Consider the following 25,030-nt stretch of genomic DNA (forward strand, 5'->3'; position numbering starts at 1 on the left):
CATTTAGACATAAATAACAGTTAAAATATTAATTTAACTTAATGAATTAAGCTAAAAAATTCTATTTTTTTAGTATAAATTGTAGTAAGAATTTGAACACGATCTCGGTTGAACTAATTAATTTATCGTTGGTTTAGAATCAATAGGGAAGAAGTCCCATTAATTTAGAATAAATAGACTAAAGAAGAGAGGTTTAATGATGAAATTTATTCCAAAAACTATTGTAAATTTTTTTATTTGAATGTTATGTTTTTAGTATAAAATTATGTCCAATTATTTTTCTTTGAATTATCTTTCGATAAACTTTCTACTTTCAATTAAAAGAATTATAAGAGTCGAAACAACGACAAGTGATAAAAGGAGACGAAAAGTGTGGAGGGGGAAAATGATAAATATTAATCTAGAACTAAAGTCTATTCCAAACAACCAATTAGCTAAAATATATATATATATATATATATATATATATATATATATATTTATATATATATATATATATTTATTTATAAAAGGTCAATAATAATATAATAAATAGAGATTAATTATGTGTTCTTAATTAAAGAATCAAAACATAAATGAAAGAAAGAGGGCATGAAGCATGCTATTTTATCTTCATCTTCTCATAGGTCAACCATGATATATATCCACTTCTAATTTAAGTTTTATTATTAAAAACTAACTACAAATTAGAAAACTATAGTATATATGTCATGAATATTTTTCTGAATTTTTTACTAAATTTACCAAATTAAAATGTTAATATAAGGAAATAAAAAAAGAAAGGAGTAATTAACCCTTTTAAGAGAACAAAAACTCATTTTTTTTCTTGTTTGTACTACAAATAATAAAAGAAGTACAAATACAACAAGCATTAGTACAACAATATTATCTAAATTAAAATTCAAAACTTCCATTTATAGCTATAAAATAAGTGAATTGGATTAATCATTTCTCTCAAAGTCAACAAACAAACCAAAAAGATTGCAAAATGGAACAAAAAACAACAATCTTAATTCTTTGTTTTGTAATTTTTCTGTCCGTCTTTTCCAAATCCAACGCTACCAATGTTCTTTTTCCCACCCACGACGGCATGCACATGGACTCTCCGCCGCCGCCGATGTCTCCGACGAGCAGAGGCTCCGGCGACGACCTGCACACTCACGACATGATGTCACCGGCAATGCACATGACTTTCTTCTGGGGAAAAAACACACAAGTTTTGTTTTCCGGCTGGCCCGGGGACCGGTCCGGCATGTATGCAGTGGCGCTGATGTTCGTCTTTTTGCTAGCGGTGGCGGTCGAGTGGCTGTCGTGTTGGCGGGTGATGACGGAGGCAGGGCCGAGAAATGTGGCGGCCGGAATCGTGCAGACGGCGGTGCATGGGATAAGAATGGGGATTGCGTATTTGGTGATGCTTGCTTTGATGTCGTTCAACGGGGGCGTTTTCATCGTCGCCGTCGCCGGACATATGGTTGGGTTTTTGGTTTTCGGAAGCAGAGTTGTGAAGAAGGAGAAATCATCGGCGTACGATCAGGGAAGTGCCGATCTTCCATCTAGGGTTTGCTGACCAAATTATATATTTGATCAAAAGTTACATGTGAATTTTACTAATTTTCGTTATTTTTTATCTAATATTCTCTTCTTTTTTTTCTAGACTTTTTTTATTTGATATATTCATAGGGTTTTGTTGAGTTTTTTTAAAAATGAAAGTAAACATTTATAGAGTCCAAAATTAGGTTATATTTGATAAATATTTTGATATATACAAGCGATTTCATGTAACTATTTTGCTTATTTTGCCTTTTTTTCCTCTTTTTTTTTTCCCCACATTTAATCAATTTATTAACGTCTTCTTTTGCTAAAAAAATATCAAATTTGAAAGTAAACTTAATTTGTAAATAGAGATGGTTGATACCAAAATTTGGTCAAAGAAATTACATTACCTTATTCTTGCTCCAATGGTAAATCTATTATAACTTTCGAGAAAAAAGTTAACCTTGAAAGGAAAGAGGAGAAAAGGCTTAATTTGGTGGCAAAATTAGATGGAGAAAATCATATAAAATATAAAACGAACATTTTCGTAAGAAATTGAGAATATTTATGGTTTTTTCAAATAAGACAGACACGACGGAAGTTGATATTTTATAATAAAATCTATAAAATAAATAAGAAAATAAGAAAATTATTTTTTAAAATTTCGTGGATAATTTAACAAATATGAGGTAAGTTATATTACATAAACACTTATAACTAGTAGCAATTCAGGGTTAGTATCTCAAACAATGTACAATGAGTGACATATGACACTTTGATACTAAACAACTATATAATAATATTTATGATAGATTTTAATTTATCTTCATACAATCTATATATATATATATATTAGTGTATATATAAAACTAATGGCAATTCAGGTTTATGTCAAATTTTACAATATTTATAATTTTTTTTATATTATTATTATTGTGACCTCTTAGGGTTATCTATAAGATTTAGGATCTTAGTAATTTTTTTTATTTTTTTATTTTTTTTATTTGGAGATCTATGTTACACATATCCTCTTTCTTCTATATCCATATATGTTCTAATGAATTAATTATATGGATCTTAATTTCTTTTTTATTGAAAGATAGTGACTAATATATTATAGTTTATCCAATCTAAGCCCACATACCCACTTATTAGATTTTAAAATGGAGTGTGAAATTCTCTATTTTGTTTATCGTTTTTATTTGTTTAAAATTAAATTCTACTTTCTTTTCCTGTCTTACAAAAAAAAGAAATAACTTTTGTAAGTTTAGTTTTTCTAATTTTCAAAATTGACTTGATTTTTCTAAGATCATTAATAAAATACAACAAAGGAAAGAGAGTTGAGTTGAGGTAGAAATAATGTCTTTAAGATTAATTTTTAAAAATAAAAAACAATTAAGATTAATTTATTTTTATATATTTATTAAATTTGTTTTTGTAGGGGAGAACATTTTAGAAATCCCAAAATAATGACAATATTGTTGATGGAAGGATTATTCAAAATAGGGTTTAGGGTAACAAAACTTAACCTTGAAGGTTTTGTTAAATGGTGAATTTGTAGATTTAAGGGAAGAGTTCATAATGAAGAGAAATGAGTGGTACGGGTACCACTCGTTCTGTGTATTTCAATCTCTACAAATTTGTATTTAGTTTTCATTTTATTAGCTAGATTATTTTTTATGATAACAACATTTTCTTTCTTGAGTATCTTCATTTTCAAGTGATTAATTTTTTTTCAACTGTTGTTTAAAATTAAATCAATAAATAGTTCTTAAAAAAGGAATGCTACGTGATTGTTAGACAATTCTACTTTGCCATCGTTAGAAAAAATGAATTAATTATATGACATTAGTTTTCTATGCTAAATTCTATAAACTTTTAGAAAAGAGAGTTGATGATGGAATAAAAATACAAATCAAGAGACGTGGCAAAAACAAAGTTTTTCTTTTATAAATGTACATATAGGTATTCTTAAAAGCATGCATGACAATTGATGGGATTTCATAATTCACTACTAAATAGCTATCAATTAAGGATGTATTGTCATTTTCTATTGTTGTTTGTATGGACCTTCGAATGTGCTTTCATGGATTTACATATTAGACCAAATTCAGAAACCTCTCTATCTAATTAGCTTAGTCTTGGATGGATAGATTGATTAGAAACTCGACAAATAATGAAAATGTTCTAAAGTGCAATTTTTATATTTCAATATCAACTTGAAACGTTGATAAGATGTAAACGATTTTCTAGAGATATAATTTTAAAACGAACACATCTAAAAAAGTTTAAAATAACTAAGATAAATAAATAAATAAAATAAAAGGAGAGAAAGAGAAAAGAAAAGTCTTACCTTGAAACTCTAGGATTAATTGAATGTTATTCAAATTGTTTGCACACTTAGGATGTAGAAAAAGGGGTTTTTATATCCATCCAATCCTCAACTAATTGATGTCATTTAAGAATTTCTAAAGTTTTATTAATTATATTAGTTAACCGATTTAGTTATTAATTCTTTGCATTTAATAGTTAGGATAAACTTTTCAGTTTGCTTAATGCTAAAAACTATTCATTAGTTACAAATTTATAAGAGGAAAATGAATTATTCATTATTTTCAATTTAAAAGTTGGATGGGCTTTGGGTTCTCTTGAACTATAAATTGTTCATGAGTTACAATTAATTTAATAAATACATAAGGTATTTATAAAATCCTCTCCTTCATTCTTCAATTACCATAAAAATAGAAAAGTGAAAAGACAAAATTGCTACCAATGCAATAATAGAAAATGATATAGTGGAAGGGCAAAAATGTCATAAAAATTTCTCCTCATTCAAGTTTTTATATATACTATAGATGGATGTATCCAACTTATGAAAGTTATATCGAAGATTAAATATTAACTAAAAATTGTGTCTCCATCTCATACTTATTTTAAAAAAGAGCTACTGAAATGAATAGTTTTCCGAAATTGATTTTTAACGATAATAATCCATTTTATAATAAAAGATTAGGGAAAAAGAAGACAAAGTTAAAATATCGAGAAAATAACAAAGCTTAAAACTAATTACAAATATAATAAAATTTACCTTTGATCCATGTAAAATATAACAAAATTTGCTATTGGTAAGTTTTGGACATTTTACATAGGGAAAAGATACATTTTGTGAATATATAACTAATTTTGCTGTGCCATTACTCTCACTTGATTGCTCTTTGTTAGGTAACTCGTTCTAGCCTTGGGCTTGCTTTGGTTTATAGTGTCCTAATGTATTGGGCCAGCCCGTGTATAGGCCCATCGCCAATTCTTGTGTATTTAAGTGTGTTAACCTAAATATACTTATACTTATATTAACAAACTTCTTCTATTGTTAATTTATTTTATCAAAAGGGAGAATGGAGGTTGTATTTGGTGACCTTATAAGATGAATATTTATAGAAAAAAAAAAATCTATTACTTTCATTTGTTACGTGACAATTTATCATTTATTTATTTTGTGGATTCTACATAATTTTTAAATGTTACTATCGTAGTCAATAATGAATAATGGAGGAAGGTATGAAAAATGTTACTCTCCCACACAAAAGAATCTTTAAACTTTAAATATGTTTCATCTAACTATGCCCTTCTACTCTTTAAATATAATGATATAGTTGAGGTTGCAAATGATGATCCAGAGACATATATTAATGCTATTGGAAGTTAGGAAACTCATTATAGAAGAAAGACCATAACTAATTTCTTGTAAATTAGAAGAAATGAGCAACTGTTCTCCACTGGAACTTAGAAGAAATGTTATAGTCGGATTAAAAATACCCAAAAAGATTTTTGCAAAAGAAACCGATAGAAAAGACAAAGGATTGGAGAAGAGAACAAAGAAAATCAAAAAAGACTACGGATATGATCAGATGATGATAAGATCATACAATTCAAAATTTATTTTTATGTTTTTTAAACGAAACACTTAAAAATGTATTTCAAACACACACTCGTAAATACAATATATATTGAATTATAACAAATTAACTCAATTACATCATATACACTAACAAACTAACCAAAGTAAAACATAATATGATTAATATATAATCAATAAACTTTGTTCCAATTAAAGGGAAGAGAAAAAAAAACCCCAATTTGATCAACTAGAATATATATACACCTTTGTGACTCTAAAAGAAGTAAGTAAACTCTTATTCCTAAAACACTTACTATAACGACAAAAACCTCTTAATTGGCATTAGAGTACACGTATAGTTAGTGTCTATCTTATATGTGTCCTTAAATTTAGGCTAGGTCATGTCATTCTCATATGCTTTATTGTCTATTTTGTAAAGTTGGAGTGATTCGAGATCTTTTTAAATGCTTTGAAAGATTTAAAATCATGGAACTAATCAAACTTTTTTTTGAGCAAAATCATACCTGAGAAGCAAGGAACAAAGACCAAGAAAAAAAACAAAGGGCAAGAGATAAGCCCCATACAAAAGATGATTAAAAAGTAGAAAGGTTAATAGCAATAGTGAAGGCACTATAGTTTGTAAAAAGCGGAGATTTGCTAGCCCAAAGACTCGAAAGTGCACGAATATCTTTTCAATTCAATAGAACTTAAATTGAGCAACCAAGATTCGATATATTTAAAGAGAAACATCTCAAAACAATAAGTTTTAGAGAAAAATAACTATAAAATTGGAAAGAACAAAAAATTTATATAGTGGTCAGATCAAATAGAGAATATATATATATATCTTAGGGATTCCTTCAAAATATATATACATTCGTAGACTATGTTGAAGAATAAAAATCTAAAGGAATGTCAACTTTGAGGTTATCAAAAAGAGCATATAAATGTGAGGTTGGTGTATTGTTTACGTGTATATACCATCACTTTTAATTTTTTGGCCAACCAATATGTATATATATCCAAAGTGTATATGATATATCTTTTAAACTATTATGTTTTGGATCTCTCCCACATCATGAGATTATCTTTTGCTAGATTTGTTCAAGTTGTGAAAGAGACCATTCTTTTCTTCTTCTTCTTTCTGCTTTATGTACAAAGATAATGACATTTTCTCTTTGTCACATTGTTTTCAACTTTAACCCTTTTCATTAGTACAATATTACAACTAGGGTCCTTTATATGCTTTCACTTCTCATCATGTCGAATATATATGTGAGCAATATGCATTTGTAGAGAAAACGGCACGATACGTTGACGTCTATGTAGGTTTTGATACCATACTAAACAAGTGTGAAAACCAGTTGGTAATAAGAAGAATCACGTGCGTATCTTATAAAGATTACGAAGGTCTCTGTTCTTTTTTATGTATATATAGGATCTTCAACTATATGCTCTCTCAAAGTAGTGTGCCTATTTGGATATATCATTCTTTTGATCTACATCGAACGTTCGTTTGGACTTAATTTAATTTATAGGCTTTGAATATAATTTGCATAATGAACATGAGGTTTCATTTCACCACACCGATTAATGACAATAATATGAGTAATTGGTGTAGCATATTACAAAGACGTTACTGCCAGTATTTCTATTTTTCTAGTGATTTGGGATCCTCCTATACATGTCATCTCAATGGAATTGAATCAATTTAAATTATTAGAAAACACTTTAAAAGACTACTATCCTTGTTTTTTTTAATCGATACTTGAAAGTGATTCAATATCTAATTTTACACTTCTAATACAGTTGAATTTCAATTATTAAAAACATTTTCATGTGTTATTTAATTTTTTAAATAATAAAAGTTATTTTAAGACCATTTCAAAATCACACCCAAACTTGACATAAAAACCTCTTAAAAGTCAATTTAAAATATATAGAGAGAATGATTTCAAATATGATATAAAAACTTCTAAAAAGTCGAAAAGAGTACAAAGATGGAACTAATTAAAGGTGAGGAATCAACAAAGGGACTATTGCATCTCTTATTTGGTACAAAAATGTCGACATTTATTTAAAGTTATTGTATCGACTGTAAATGTAAGATTATCAATGTCATAATTGGTTTTCTCATGATAATATAATAAATGTCGATAATGAATAATTATTAACAATCATAAATTATCATTGTCAAGTTTACTATAACATGTGTTATCAACACAATTCAAAGTGGCTTATTTATGTAGCGTTGCATGAATTGATGACGTTATAAAATGTCAAACATAATGAATGTATAATGAGATTTTTTTCATGTCCAAAAATATCTAAAATATGATATTTTATTGTCAATAATGTATATTTGAACCACGAAGAACATTTTATGTCAACAAATATTCTATCGCAAGACATTTTTATTGTAACAAAATTTTATATTTACGACCCTTTTGTATTGTCAATATATCCTTCATGATTGTATCAAATACGTTCACAATCTCCATTTTTCTAGCATTTAATTTTTTATTTAACGTTTTTAAAAAACCACAAAAATTATTACAAGTATTTAATCGATTTTCATAAAATTGACCTCAAATAATAGTATTAAATTTACATCGATATATGATATTTCTATGTTTCCATGAGTTTGATATCAATACGAAGGGTGAATCAATATTTCCATTAAATCGTAGAAAAGCCCACGAAACACAAAGAGTAAACATCAAAAAGCCACTAATATAAATATAATATAAATAATAGACATGTTTCCTGATTCATAAATAATAAAATATTTATTTACCAATTTAAACTTAATATTTTTTTTTTTTGTTTTTATAATTTTTTCAAAAATACCTAATGAAATCAACGTCTTATAGTTATTTTCATAAAATTAAGATATCAGATATTTTTAACCATATGAAACAAGACTAAGAAAACAAGAGCCAAAATTATATTTTTAACATTTATTTTAATACAAAAGCGTGAGATCAAAACACTTTCCACCTCTTAGATACCTCTTTCTAGTACAATAGAAATAGATGGTATTTTGAACCACATATGTCTCACGAGGCTAACGCACGTGTATTTAAACTATTGTTGATTTTGATCTTTTATTCATATAATTATGCTCGAGTTGACAATATTTATAATATATATACATTTTTTTTTTACTAAAACAACTTAAGAGTAGAGAGGAATTTTAACTCTTCGACCTTAAGGAAAATGGTATATATACATTTCTAATTCTTAAAGTTTGATTTAAATTGAATTCGTTGGTTCAAGTTTTCAAACTCAACAATTTTATCCCTAACATTTGAAGTTAAGAAGTCACCTAATTTTCATTGAAAATTTTCTTAATTTGTGGAATTACTATCTTTTTATATAACAAACAAAGTAAACTTCTACATATTTTTTTTAATTCTTATGTTCTCCATCCCTCCACCCAACCATCTCACGTTCTCATGACTGTCATCACACCAAACAATGTTGACTTTCATCGTGGATTGTTTGTATGTTTGTGTGTTAGATTGTCGATACAGCAAAAAAAAAAAAAAAAAGAAGAAGAAGAAGAAAACCTTTTCAAATTTGAAATGTATATATTTCGTCTGAGAACTAGTTAGGGGGCGTTTGGGGGAAGGGTTGGATTATGAGGGTTAGGGTTATGTAATCCAACCCCCGTTTGGGGGAAGGGTTATGTAACCCTAGTTTTAACTCCTTAATCCTTCCTCAACCCTTCTTCAACACTTCTTAATCCTTTTTCAACTTTTCCTCAATCCTTCTTCACAACATTATCATAACACTTCCTTCGTAACACTTCTCCCAAACACATCTTATCATAACACTTACTCCATAACCCTTCCCCCAAACACATCTTATTATAATCCTAGGTTTATCATAACCCTAACCCCCCATAATCCAACCCTTCCCCCAAACGGCTCCTTAAATTGAATGTTTAACTCAACAGTAATTGATACGATAAGATGAAAGGTTCAATCTTTCATCACTAGAGTTGTTGTACTAAAAAACCACTTAAATTTGAATACTTTTTTAAAAATAAAGGGAAGAAAAGATACAACGACGACAGTTCAGACTGAATGTCAAATACCGATTAACGGTGATAGGAATGATAGGTAGAATAAGATTGATGGATGGGAAAAAACAGAATTAGTTTTAGAAAAAAATGTTTTAAAATGAAAAATAAGTGTAGTAATAATTAATGGGAAAGGGATAAAATTAATTCCTTCTAGCTTATATGTGATATAAGTATAATGTGAGTGATTGAATGTAGGACTCTTAGAGATAAAATAAAACTCAATTCTATAATACGTTATGGATAGATATATAATTTTTTTTTTATTAATGGAGGTATTAGGAAATTTAGTTGATAACAAAAATAATTAAATTATTTAAACAATTATTGTAGAGTATACAAATACAACCTTTGTTTGACAAATTATTACTAAAAAGGAATTTTCATTTCCTTTTCTCCCATAACAAAATATTAATTTCTATTTCCCAAACATTATTTACGATTTTGCCAACCCTAATCGAAAGTCAAAGAAAACGACATCGTTTTCCGAACCCCTAATTTTATTTTATTTTATTTTATTTCGTCTTCTTCTCCGTCTACTTGTTGGGCTTTTATTCCATTCCATTAACGTCATCTCCCATCTTCACTTGCGAAAACCGCCAAAAAGCTTTCAGATTTGTGATCCACAGAACAAATGGCCCCTCGCCAGTTGTTGAAGTCATTAATATGTCCATTCTTGAGGAAGGCCCACGTCGATTTGGCTTGTCGCCGTCGTCGCCGTTGCCGCTGCAGTTCCCGTGTGACTTTTCTTAACGGTATGTGATGTTGTTCTTGCATTAGCTGCAGCTTCTGTTTGGAAAGATAAAATGGGAATTTGTTGTTATGTTGAAAAGAGAATCACCCAGATTGAATTGGGGGTGAACTACTAATTCTGTTTGGAACGACCACCGACTGTTTGTGAAAATGCCACAGAGAGAATTTTGTGATGGGAATTGAAATTTTACCTCTAAGAGCTGTGAAGCCAGTGATTTTTTGTCTCGTCTCGTCGTCCATTCTGTCGTAGTGATGCTGTAAGGCTTGTAAGACTCTCACGGGTATTAGTACAGTGGAGCAGCCTGAGATAGGGAGAGGGGGAAAAGGGCCAATTTGCTTTAGTGTTTATGCCTTGTAGAGGAAGACAACATATCTATCTACCCATTGAAAAATTTAACTGTAGTGGGGAATGCAAGTGGTTTAACGATTCAATTGGGTGTCGTTTTCAGCCACCTTCTTTTGACCCCAGAACGGCTAGGCTTAAAGAGATGCATGAAGATTCCATCAAAGTAACGGACAAATTTGGTTGGGCCAACCGTGTATGGTTGAAGGCCTGATAGATTCAGAGTGCATATGGGAGGACACGGAATCTCTATGAATCCAAAGAAAGAGAAGGGAGATAAAAAAAATAAAAAAAGGAGGAAAAGTCCAAAAATGCATCACGAGTAATAGTTTGAATGGCAATTCATTGATGGAAAAATCCCAACTAACGGGGTTAGCTAGTAAACCCGAATTGAAAAGGATGTAAAAAAAATTAGTTATCAAGGAGGAAGTACCCTTTTTCTTCGGCGGCTGTGGTGGCTGTGGACATGGAGCTGGACGGTTGTAGTTCACATGGCGAGGTAAGAACACGCCAGTCCCTGATGGGCCTCCTGATTTTGCCCCTGAATTTGCTTGTAACGAGCTTCCTTGAGCTTGCTTGACTTGTATGGCGCCTGAGCCTTTTTGCTTCATGAACTGCTGCTGCTGTTGGTTCTGCCTTCGTTTCTGATTCTACAAGGAGGGTTGAGTTTTGAATCAGGAAAAGGGATATGAGAAGAAAAAGAAAATTAAGAAACAGGGGAGATTTGGGGGTATTTGATTCTCATCTCACTTTGGGAGTTCTTGATTGGTCCTTGGAAGAGGAAGATCCTGTTTCTCCTATTTGGGTGCTTGTTTGGATTGATTTACTATTTATGCTCACTTTCTTCATCTTCTCCAATTTGCTAAAAACGTTGTGTGAAATGTCTAGCCCTCCACGCTCTTCAACTACCGGCGTTGATGGCGGCGATGGCTCCTTCGACGGCCCTTCTGGACTTCCATGGCTACTCCCAGTGCTGGAGCCTAAAGGTGACCACAGCGTTGAAATTGGCGAACCAGACAAACCCCAGGACTACCATAAACAAAACACACTCACAAAATCAAGAAAAACAGAGAAGGAACAAAGAATTTGACGAACACCCAGAAATCTCTCACTCCTTGATAAATTCAATACCTTGTTCTGAATCTCAGATTGAAAACTTGTAGTGGATGAGTTATCATCATCTTGAAGCATGTACTGAGCCATCCGTCGACTCAACTCCGCCGTGTAGTCGTCGCCATCGTTTTCTCCGTCATCTCTATCACTTTCGATTTCATTGGAACCAATCTCAGATTCAACCGGTGAATTAAAGCTGAGAAATGAATCAGACCGTCCAAAATAGCTTGACCAACTGTCTCCTTCAAAGGGGTTCTGCTGCTTATCTCCATGCTCAATCTGAAACTTAGAGTTAAACTTCAACTCTCTGCCTTCTTGGTCTGCCGCCATGGCCGCACCTTGGTGCTGACACAGAGTGAGAGAGAGAGAGAGAGAGAGAGAGAGAGAGAGAGAGAGAGAGAGAGAGAGAGAGAGAGAGAGAGAGAGAGAGAGAGAGAGAGAGAGAGAGAACAACAGAAAGAAAGAGAGAGAAAGAGATTGAAATTTGGAAATTTATGCGCCGTAGGTTTGGACTTTATAGAGAGAAAAGGAGAGAGGGACCTATCGAACAGGGAGTTTAGAGTAGTCCATGAACTACGGACTTGAATGAGTATTTTAAGTCTACAGTTGCAAAACAGCCATTTGGTGGGGGGGGTGGTCAGTCCGCTTGTCGCCGGCCGCCGAGCGACGCCATGAGGTTCCTTGAGGTTGGAGTGTTATGGTGCTTCATAGAAGCAAAACCAATAATATATTAGAACTTGTAGTATCCATCAAGAGTTGGGGCTTTTGGATCCCTCTTGGCCTCTACTTTCACTTTCATTGGATTTCTTTCCCATCTGTTCCTTTTTTTTTTTTTTTTTTAATTATCTAAAACAGTATTTAGAGTCCATTGGGATCCAAGAAATAATTTTAATTTAATTGTTTTGTTTTAAACGAAAAAAGATAAAATAATTAAAAAGTAAAAATAAGTTCAGAATTTACCAATATAATTGTTGAACTAGAAAATGACAATATCAATTATGTAATTCACTTTTATATAAAATTTGAATATTTTGACAATCAAAATTTTCAAGTAAAAACATAATTTGAAATAGTTTTGAATTTTGAAATCATTATCTTCTATGTGAATTGAAATTACATGATTCTTTCGAAATTCGTTATAAATAAAATTAAACTAAGTTTTGAAGTTCTAAATAAAATAATTGTCTTTTTTCCTTTCGATATTTTTTCCTTTTTTTTTTTCTTTTTAAATGTTTCTTAATTCAACTATTGTAGTGATGATAATCTTTAAAATAAGAATTGAGATTCTTGATTTACGATTGAAAATTTGTTCTATTTCTTTCATTTCTTGATAGTTGTATTATGGGTTTTTTAATATTAATCTCAATGCTTTAGATTGACAGTAAATTTTGTTTTCTAAAGTACTTAATTTTTATTGAATACGGTTAAATAAAAAATAATAATTTTCGTCCAAGAATCTATGTTGTAATTACGTTTTTATATGACAATATGATCTCATACCAACTCACACATATATAATGAAAAAACTCTTGGATGATAAAATTGTGTAGACAAAAATAATAATAAATAAACTAGTCGTGGAGGTTAAATTTAAGATTTATCGAAATTAGAACTAAAATGAAACAAAACCTACTAAAACAACATTGTATTTTAACCAACTTTTAAAATCTATATTCCAATACACCGGCAAACGTCTTTATATTTTCTTTAAAAAGAAAAATTATTATAAATGATCGAGAGTAAAAATATTTACAAAATGTAACAAAAATTGAACTTTTTATCTCGAAGTGATCAATACAACTTTTCTGTTATGATCATTTTGACGATACTTTATATATATAAATAATGTAAAGTTTAAAATTTTTTATTTATTTTAATTTTTTGGTAAATAACTTTAAGAATAAGATAAATTATTGAATTTTATATCTCTTGTGACATAGACCTTTAGTATATTGTTTTTATCAAAGGATTTATTGCATTGTTGCTTTTCAAAAAGAAAGAAAAGAAAAATATCAGAAGTTGTATAGTTATTATACTCATTTAATTGATATAGACATTGTTGATTTATGATTTAATTCTTCACATAAACACTTTTTCTCCTAAAATGATTTTTTTATAATTATTTTTTAAAATTTTGAAAAAGTATATATTTTGATTTCTAAAAATTGAGAATAAACTATTTTAATGAAAATAAAAATTCCTTGTAGAATATGAGGATTGCAAAGAATCTACAATCTTGTGAAGTTGAGAGGTGGGGGCAAAATGGGAAATTAAGTCAAATCAAGTTTTCGTTCGGTAACTATTTGTTTTTTTAATTTTTAAATCAGTTAAATATTATAACTTCTAAACTTTTAATTTGACTATTTTTTATGAACTTTTCTATTCACCAATTTTGTTCATGAAATTTATTCTTTTAAAGAAAGTCGCAAATTTATTAGACATAAAATTAAAATTTTAGGATATTATTAGACGTATGATATAAATTTATATGACATAAATGAATTGTTAATTTACGACTATTTTAATTTTTTTTAGAATAAATATTGAATGTTTAAAGATACATTAATCTTTTTTATTTTTAAAAATTATGAGTTAAACACAACTTTCAACTTTTAATTATTAGTATTAGTTTTTTTGTTTGTTGTTTAAAGGTAATCTTAGAATCCAAATGAATATTTAAAAAAAAAAAATTTAAAATTTTGTTTCACTTCTTAGCACTTAATTTTGAAAATAAGTCATTCTGTTCATTCTCTAATCAATTAAAAAAAAAATCTTAACTTTTTCTTTTAAAAGAATAGTTTATAATTCGAATGTTTACTTGAAAAAAATATGAAAAATTAGGACAAACAAAATATTAAAAAAAAAAGTCAAATGATTATCCAATTCAACTTAAAAGTTTCTCTATCCTCTTAAAATCTAATCGAGAAGGGAACTTTAAAAGGTAAGCCAAACTTTAGGTATAAATATTAATGATTGAATGTGATTTAAATTGACAATAAAAATTAATACACAATTGATATGGAATTTGACCATATGGCCTCTCCTATACAAATTAGATCAATTCTTTTTTTCTTTTAAAAAATGAAGGAATGAAGGAATGAAGGTCTTCATGTTGTCATTAACAATGTCCATTTGGTAGTACCAACCAACACATTACCAAACATGGTGGGAATTCAAGAGAAGGTTTGACAAATTTTTTTTACATATTTAAGGATTTTCTTTATTTCTTTATTTATTTTATTCTCAATAGAAAATATATATATAATTAAAAAAGCAATTAAAAATAATATTTTTTTTCCTAATAAAATAAAATTTGCAAGTCAACATTTGTAGTTGTAATTCTAACAACTTCCATTAACGACCAATAATTTTTTACCAAACTCAATTATTGTTTAAAGATTGTTATTCTTTAAAAAGAAGAAAAAAAGAAAAGAAAAACTAAAACTTTTAAGTGGGTTTGATGAACACTATTTGATTTTAATAACTATGTTTTTTTTTTCCTCACAAAGTTAAGTCAAAATATATAGGTTAAGTGTAATAGAAATTGACTTTTTAAGGTTTTTGTTAAGTTTTCAATTGTAATGTCTTAAAAAAGGGTAAACTTTAGTTTCATGATTATATAATAAAATTCATGATTATATAATAAAATTCTAACATTGTGTATAACAATAAATGTCAAGATCTTTGAACTAGATGATTTTACAAATTAAATTTAGTTAAAGAACAACATACCTTGATCCATGAATAATTTTCTTGAGAAATTGTGTTTCTCTCACTTAGTCTTCCTTTAGAACTTAATATAGGTTTCTTGATGAGAAGAATAGACTACTTAACCAAGTAGTGAGAGGATCAATCCTTAAGGTTCTATTTATAGACACCACCCCGTCCTGGTGTTTAATCAGGGCATTATTTTTTAACATAATGAGCCTAATAAAATAATAGACCCAAAAGAGATAAATAGCATATAATGCAATTGCGCCACATTAATAATAATATTATATTTAAAATAAATATAACATTCTCTCACTTGACCCATTGACATTATTTACTATATACGTTTATAGACATAATGCACAAAATTAAACTTCATAACATATCATGTCAAGTCAAAGAAACTACTAAAGAATCATGACGGTTATACATCATTGCATTAACATACTTCCTTCCATGTATCACTGAAATAATTCTTCTATTAACATGATCTATAATAATAAAGATAATCAATAATGGTCCAACAATAATTGTCTTTATCAAAGACAATGTCCTGCTTGGTTTACATAATTCATTTATGTATATACTAATCATAAGAACAGAACCATAAGATAAAATCAGAAACTATAAATAAACGAGCTCAAGTGTCAAATAACATAATCTTGATTTCAATTATGATATCTACTAATGCCCACATGTTTAACATGATCATTGAATGTCTATGGTAGCAATCCTTTAGTTAGTAGATATGCAATCATAAGTTTAGTGTTAATGTGTTTGATTGAAACTCTTTGTTTTTGAACTTCTTCTTTAACAACAAAGTATTTTAATTTCATACGTTTAGCACCTTTAGAATACTTGTCGTTTTTCTTTCAGAAGAAAACAGCTGCAAAATTATCACAATAAATTCTTAGTGGCTTGGCAATACTGTCGACAATTACAAGTCCTGAGATAAAGTTTTGCAGCCATAAAACATGAATTATAGCCTTAAAGCATGCTACAAATTCAACTTTCATAGTGGATACAGAAACAATACACTGCTTCATACTTTTTCATGAAATTGCTCCTTCAACTAATATGAACATATAACCAAAAGTGGATTTTCGTGTAACCACACATTCGGCAGAATCTGAATTTAAATATTCAATCACCTCAAGATGATCTGATCTCTTGTAAGTAAGCATATAGAACAAGGATTAGAATTAAACTTACTCCCATCGATTCTTAGGTATATACATCGATCAACGATGTTTTCTTTAAAACCAAAAGATGTGATGGTATCATTGCACTTACGATACCATTGTCTAGAAGCTTGTTTAAATCCATATATTGACCTCTTTAATTTACACACTATATATCCTTTCCTTCAACCATAAAATTTTCTTGTTGATCCATGAATATTTCTTCATCTAAACTCTCATTTAGAAAGGTAGTTTTCACATCAATTTGATGAATCTCTAAATTATAATGACCTACTAAATACATAATAATTTTTAATGAGTCCCTTTTTGAGACAGGAAAAATGTCTTTTTGTAGTTAATGTCATCTTTTTTAGTATAACATTTGGTAACAAGTCTAGCATTGTTATTGCCATTTAAGTTAAGTTTGGTCTTAATGACCCATTTACACCCAACTCTTTTACTTCCCTTTAGGCAATTCTACAAGGTCCTAAACTTTATTATCATTCATTGATTTTAACTATTTTTTCATGGCATCTAACCATTTGACTGAATTATCTTCTTTAGTGGCTTTTGAAAACAAAACTGGATCATTATTAATACTTAAGTCAAATTCTAACTCATGCAAATAAACCATATAGTCATCAGAAATAACTGATCTTTTTTGTCTTACAGATCTTTTTAACTTCATTTCTTGTGGTCCCTCAGTTATAGATTCATTTGTTATAACATCATTATGTGGTGTTTGACCATTAATTTTTTCTTATTGTGAATTGTTAACACAATCAACAACTACAAGAACAACAACTTGAGAAGAAGTTATAGATAAAGGAATTTCCACCCTAACTTCTTGAATTTTCACTTTACGTGGTTCCAAACTCTCACTAATTACGTTATTCTCAATTAGCCTTCCATTTCCAGTTTGAACTATTCACATACATGGTTAGGACAATAAAATCTTTACCTTTTTTATTTTTCTAGATAACCAATGATGAAACAACTGGTTGTTCTTGAATCCAGTTTTCTTTTGAGTGGATTATAAGTTCTTATTTCCACTTGACAACCCCAAACATGCAGGTGTCTTCAACTTGGTTTCCTTACTGTTCACAATTCAAAAGATGTCTTTAGAACTAACTTACTAGGAACCAACGGTTCTTAATGCATACATCCACAAGGACACAAGTAAAGACACAAATTAATTAACATGCTTCTAACCACATTCATTAATGTACAATATAATGTCTTTTTACAACACCATTTTGTTGTGGTGTTCAAGTTATTGTGTATTGAGCACATATACCATGACTTTCTAGGAATTTAGCAAATGAGTCAAAATAATGTGCTTTCTCATCATATTTTCCATAAAATTTTTAAAATTCTTGGCATTTTCAGTATTGTAATTGTAAACTTGATATTGTTTACTACAATCATTTGCACAAACTTTAGGCTCAATCTATTTGATCTTTTCCAAGCTTTATAGAAAGATCTATCCCCATCACTGCTAGCAGCTGAAGTAAGTGCAGTAAGTTTTTCACTTAAAGTGCCAAATAATCAAAGATCCAATTCAATGATGGAATCGGATTTGTTTGTACCAAACAGAGCAATTAAATGCATTAAACTTTATATAGATGTAGCATGCGAATGAATAGAAACGGGAGCAGATGATGCGATTACAAAATAGATATGCTTATACATTATTGCTTTGAGAAATAAACATAAAGATACAATACATATTCAAATAAACTTATATATTGAAGTTCTCTTTGGAAGGCACAACAATGTATAATATTTATACTTAACTGATGCTAGATTTAGTTTCATATAATTGGTAATTTTAATGCCCAAATTAGATACATTAGTTATCTTTGGATGTATTGATAATAGTTAACCAAACACCTCAATTAACCACAATAAGATTCAAAATTGTAAACTATTAATTACCTTTGGGCAAATTAAATATTTTATAATAACGAAAATCAATACACTCATGACAATTTTATAATGTTTCATAAAATCATCTCATTCATTAGCATCAAATGAACATGTGAGTAATTGAATCAACTTTAATTTGATATCTAAAGATAACAATTTAGCCACTTAGGTGACTAATAAACTGTTTATAACATAGACATCTTGATAAAACAATTCCAATTAACCATAACAAGATTCAAAATTATAAAATCACTAATTACCTTTGGGTAATTTAAATGTTTTATAATAATAAAAATTAATATACTCATAATAATATCTTTATGTTTCGTAATATAATATGATTCATCTCATCAGATAAATATGAGTAATTGAGTTTAACCTTAATTTGATATCCATTGAACTTACTAATTTGGCTACTTTGGTGACTAACAAATTATTCATAACATAGATATCATATTAAAATAATCACAAATAATTATTTCCTTAATTTGCAAAACACTATCGATAGAATATCTATAAGACTTACTAATTTGGTTACTTTTGTGACTAACAAATTATTTATACTACAGATATTAAATAATCACAAACAAATACATGCTTTTAAATTATTTGTGATTTAAACATAACGCAAAAGGACAACAAAACATAATTTATTGTACCAAAATTTATACAATTTAAATATGCATAATTTATTATATTTTAAATTTAAGAAAATAGGTAACATTAATGGAGTAATTAAGAACGTAATTAAATATGTGATAACTTTAAATCCTAAGAAAAAAAAAGTTTTGAATCTTGAAAACCATAATCTTGATAGTGTGACTAACAAATTATTCCTAACATATAGATATCAAATAACATAACTTTCAAGTGATTTTAATCACAAGATTTGCAAAAATATTAATATTGCAAATAATTTTATTAAAACTCTCGTTCACATAATTTAAATCACTAGGATAAATAGATACTTTAAAACATAATATATGCATAACACATAAAATATAATTAACTTATGATCTTCAACTTGAAGATAAATTAAATATATGCATACTAAATATAGTGATTTTCGAAAAATCATCGAAATCTAAATTTTAATTAGATTTTAGGATGAATTAGAATTTTGGCAATATCCTAACCTTCATCAGCTTTTAATTCCTTTAATTATGGATTAGAATATTGATCTAATTCACTCATGGCCTTCTAAAGAAATAATTGAAATTGGTATAATAATTCAATATCTTAATTCCTTAAATCAAGGAAGAAAGTTTAATTACTAATTGAGCAGTGGCCGACTGTGAGAATTAAACGTTGAAGAAGTGGCTAGCAGTGAGAATTAAACATTAAGGAAACAAAATAATGTGACCGTTAAGAAAATACTTAAAAAGAATCGACAATTATAAGAATTTTAAAGTTAATCGTGCTTCGTTTAATTTGGAGAAATATTATGTTGGTTGACCTCAAAATTTTTCGAAGAAACATGTGAGTGAGAAGAAAGTATGCATGATGAAAAAGTGATTTCACTGTTAATAAGTAGTAAAGACATGGTAAGAATGGTATAGTCGAAGTTGTAGAGAAATGTTTTGAGCCTAAAAACATCATTTTGCTAAGTAAAAATCTTGCACAAATAATGTTTGGTGGAGAAGTAGAAAATAGAAACTAAAATGCGACCTGAAGGTGACTGCATTGAAGCCAAGAAGTAGTTTGTAGTAGAGATTAGACCATCATACAAACATTTTCCTACAAAGTTGTAATGCACATGTTAAGGAAGAAAACAAATTTCAACATAAAGTTTGATCCACAACATGATTATAGCTCACTAGGTTGGATTCCAAAAATAAATAACGCGTTGTCTATAACTATTTATAACCTACACTTAAGTTTAATATTATTTAAAATCTCTATGTATTAGAATATTTAATACTTTTTACTCATATTCTCCTTTCCTTTTTGTTACAACGTATAATTTTGGAACGCATTTCATTAGAAAAGTTTAAATAAAATTGTCTTTTCATAATTCATGTTACATTATTAAGATACTTTGTTACATTATTTTCATAATTCATGTAAACTATTTTGTGTTGTTGAGTTGTCTTTTGTTTATTATAATAATTACAAGTTAATATGTCGTTTAGGATTCAATAATCATAGGATGGCCTAAGAAGGAAAGTATGTCCCCATCACCCTCTTATACTCTTTGACCGTTATATGCTTTTATTGATTCTTAAGTTTCAATTTAATTTCTACCTCAATTAGCCCCTACCTATCTTACCTTATTGTTGACATTCGATTTCCAAAAGCTTGGATTTAACACGATTTTTCTTAAACGCAATCTACGAAAAGTTACAACTTTGTTTTTTTTACCCGAACAAGAAATGTTGAACTTGACTCATGATTTCAAGTGTCGATTAGGATAGGTTGCGGAAGCATTTTAGTCGTGTTCTATTTGATTTGTATACAACTTTGAAAAGTACGTCCATGATAAATAGGCATACTTCCAAACTATTTGAATTCCCTTCTTCTTTTAAATGTTTACTTTTACACACCCCACGAATTTAGTATAGGTTCAAGGGCTCGAGCTCTCTCAACTTTATGTTATTTATAATACTAATACTAATAAACTAAAATAATACAAATACCAATAGCTATTCCAATGGTAAATTTGTCATCTAGTTCTTTTTAGATCTAATTTCAAACATAGCATCTTTTTCTTTTACTGAATTATAAAGCTCAATCAACAAAAATTTTAGCTTTGTACTGCTTTTACATTTATCTTTAGCCACATATTTTCAATATTAGAAAACTTTGTTTTCTCGAAATTCCGATGCTTGGAATAGTTTCGATTTTATTTATATTTTCTAGTGATGTGTATTTATACTAAGATGACTTTATCTCGAAATTCATCATAAATGAAAAAAAAAAAAAAAATAGACCTTTGTGAGTATGATATGATTATAATTTTGACCTCTTTGGCAACAATTTTTTTTATATATATAAAAATTGAACTCGTAGATTTTTTTGTACTCTTTTTTTTTTTTTTGTTGAACTTTTTCATTTTTTATGAACACTTTTTTTAAGAATACTATAGGATTCATATTGATAAAGTTTTGCAAAGGAATAAGATTCATTTTGTTTTTAAGAATGATTCTTCAATTCAAGTGGGTCAAACTAATTGATTCTATTCTCTCTTTTTTTTTAAGTAAACCACAATGGGTGAAATCAAAAATTTTGATTCATATTTTCTTTTTAGTAAATCAATCTTCAATTTTCTTTTATGAATATACAAACATTATAATTGTGGGTTGAAATATTAGTTTTGAAAGATCTTGAATGTTCTCTTTAAACAAACAACTTTGAACTTTGAACTTTCTTTCCATTATTTGAAAATTTTATGTTATAAATGATTAACAAAATCCAGGTCTTAATTACTTGAGTAATATATATGATTTCATTATTATTGTTTAATATTTTTCTTTTCATAGTTTTTTCACTTACAATAATTCTACTTTATGTTTATAAAATTGTATAGAATAATGATATTAGCTAAGAGAAAAACAATACTTTTTTCATAGTTAACAAAATAATAATAATTACAACTTCTCTTTGAACTGATTTGAACTCCATAATTAAGGTATAGTCTCTTACATGAGTAAAACATTATTCGTGAATATATTATCACATAGCATAAAGTTTAAAATCCAAAAAAAGTATGTCCTAGTGTTTATAATATATAATATGTTAGAATTATAAAAGATGTTGCAATTATTTTTTTTTATTTTACATTAGGTTTTCATACTAGACTTGAATGTTCAAATTAAATCTTCGAACTTCAACAACGGATTCATGAACAACCGAGTTACTTTTGCAATAATAATTATATTTACTTAATAGCTAGCTAAATGATAGAGATAAGTACACGAGGGCATTAGATAGAGCTAATGTCTACAAATAATTAATTCTAATAACTATATAGAATGAAATATATAAATCTAGTTAGTATTTAAGACACATTAGAATAACTTAAAAGAAATTAAACAAGATGGTCCTAGAATATATAAATACCATATGTTAGAAACTACTATTATTTAATATGTCATAAATAAACGATATATGATTCTATATTACAATTTTGTATGGATTCATCAACCCTAATAACCCTACCCTAAATATAAAGGTTGAGTTTTGTAAAAAAGATCAAATTGCAAGTGAATCATAACTTTTACATAAAGCCTTGTACTCTTTTCTATTAAACGCAATAAAAGAATTGTTATAACACACGTTATAATACGATTGGTGAAGAGTATCTCTATATTGCTTGAAGTATATACATAATGTTTTGAGACACAATTACTCTTCCTAGCTTTGTTGTTTTGTAAAAATATAAAATTGATTTTAAAAAAAAAAAAAAGAAAGAAAGAAAGAAAAAAGAAAGCCAATTAAAGTTAAAGTTTCCAATTAACCTAATCAACATTCAAAATGTTGGTTTGTATTCATGGTGTAGAAGAATCTATTTGGAAGTCAAAGTGGCCATTGCTAATGATCCAATTTGATTTTGAACTTTTCTTTCTTTATGTACCTTTTCATGATCTCTTTGTATTAATTAGTGGTTGAGCTAATTCTTTGAGAAAATGCGGTTTCCTTTTTTTTGCCTTTGTGTTATTTCTACACGCCCACTATCTTTACCAATGGTCAATATTACAATGAACCACTAACTAAAATTAAAGATTTGGTTATAAAAGTTATCAATCAAGTTTGAGTATACTATTGATTATTCTTATTTAATCGTTAAACTTTTAAATTCTAGTCTTAAAAGTATTTCGAAGGATTTTAAAATTTTCAATTTTGTTAATTATAATATGATGTTCCTGAGTTTTTGTTTTGTATATAATAGGTTTTCAGTATATTCCACTTTTTAAAAAGTCATGAATATATTTGATCGTAAACTTTAAACCTATGATTCCCTCGTGGGGTCTGCTTTTTTCTTGTCCCAACTCATACCTTCTATAGTTGGTTCAATTCACCCTATATTCATTCTCTTATAAATACAACATTATGGATTCATATTGGTAATCATTGTAGATCAAAGTGTCTAGCTGATCAATTGTTGTGTTGTTCAATTACCACTTTTTTGAAAACGATTTTATCTAACAAATCAATTGTTATGTATGCAATTGCCACATTCATGAAAACAATTTTAGCATGACCTCAATTTTAATCGTTTTCCACCAATGTTCTCCAAAGTTAACATAATAAGAGGCCTACAAACATTTGTGAAAAGATATTGGAATTAATGAAGTATATATGAAGAGACACCTCCATCATTCTAAAGAGGACAAAACATTCATTTCAAAACCATTTTTCGATCACAAAACTAGTCATTTCTATTTCATAAACGTTAACATGTTAATTGAAAAATAATCGTAAAACATCAAGTTAAAAAACAGCTACAAAATGTTTTCAACATATAAAAAATTAAATGGTGTTCACTTCTTGGTCGTTAACCTCAAATTGATCAATTAACATTCTAATAACAACAAACTTATTCATAATTACTAATGATTTTAGTGTTCATGAAGAGTATTATGTAGCACTCAAACAATGATCCACACAAAATTTCAATGACTCAAATTGGTATTTAAACAAAGAAGTTAGGCCCGAAACAAGTTTAAAAAAAAATGAATTGACAAATCTTATGCAATAGTGATATGGCAAACAGTGAAATTGAGAATGTGGCACATGGCAACTGGATGGTCAACAGTCCACTTGCAGACATGTCAAATGATGTGGCACCTCCAAAGCCAGAATTAATGACATGCCATATGACGTGGTGAAACCTGGCCCCATAATATTTTGACACGTGGGATAGAATAATTATATATATTATATTCACAACACACAAGAAAATTAAAAAAAAAAAAAAAAAAAAGAAATTCAACCGTCAAAAGCTTAAAACTTTAATATTAATTTATTTCAATTAATGAAATGTTGAGATTTGTCCCAATGAATAAAGTTATTGGTCAAACGACCGAATTATTTTATTTTTATTATTATTTTAAATTGATGAGTTAGAGACAAGTGGCAGGGTGGTGAGAATTTGGAAAATTTTATTTTAAAAAAGTCTTAAGATTTCAAGAACATAGCTTATTACAATTTTTTTTTTTTAGTATGTTTTTTATTTTGTGTTTTTGTATTAATGGTAATTACAAAGATTGTAAGATGATAATAGTATATTAATTATGAAATAGAGTATTTATGGTAACATTGTTCATCTTTAAATTAGTTGAAAGGAAAAAGAGCACATATAAGATTTGTTTGATCTTAAACTCAAAAACATATAGAATGAATTGGTTTGATCCTAATATACTAAAAAACATAAATACCTAAATTATACTTTATTTACGTTTATTACAAATACCTAAATATATATATTGGGGATTCCGACATGTTTCTTACTTGGACGCCACTCTTTTTAATTGCTTTCAAGA

General features: G+C 28.3%; 2 protein-coding genes across 3 annotated transcripts; one reads left to right on the forward strand and one right to left on the reverse strand.

Moving 5' to 3' along the window:
* Positions 1 to 919: 919 nt before the first annotated feature.
* On the forward strand, positions 920 to 1,643 carry LOC103497119 (copper transporter 2-like). The gene has a single exon (XM_008459206.3). The coding sequence runs from the start codon at positions 989 to 991 to the stop codon at positions 1,565 to 1,567; it is 579 nt and encodes a 192-aa protein (XP_008457428.2). The 5' UTR covers positions 920 to 988; the 3' UTR covers positions 1,568 to 1,643.
* Positions 1,644 to 9,804: 8,161 nt separating this feature from the next.
* On the reverse strand, positions 9,805 to 12,508 carry LOC103497120 (uncharacterized). 2 transcript variants are annotated; one of them, XM_008459207.3, is made up of 5 exons: positions 11,746 to 12,508; positions 11,365 to 11,643; positions 11,048 to 11,264; positions 10,463 to 10,573; positions 9,805 to 10,307 (listed from the first exon to the last, which is right to left on the reverse strand). In XM_008459207.3, exons 1-5 carry the CDS (start codon positions 12,055 to 12,057, stop codon positions 10,180 to 10,182), a joined length of 1,047 nt encoding a protein of 348 aa, XP_008457429.2. In that variant the 5' UTR covers positions 12,058 to 12,508; the 3' UTR covers positions 9,805 to 10,179. The 2 variants fall into 2 exon arrangements, with proteins under 2 accessions (XP_008457429.2, XP_008457430.2); XM_008459208.3 differs by lacking the exons at positions 9,805 to 10,307; positions 10,463 to 10,573 and adding an exon at positions 10,580 to 10,863.
* Between the last annotated feature and the right edge of the window lie 12,522 nt (positions 12,509 to 25,030).

This window comes from Cucumis melo, chromosome 12 (assembly GCF_025177605.1).
Source record: "Cucumis melo cultivar AY chromosome 12, USDA_Cmelo_AY_1.0, whole genome shotgun sequence".
NCBI classification, from domain to species: Eukaryota; Viridiplantae; Streptophyta; class Magnoliopsida; order Cucurbitales; family Cucurbitaceae; genus Cucumis; species Cucumis melo.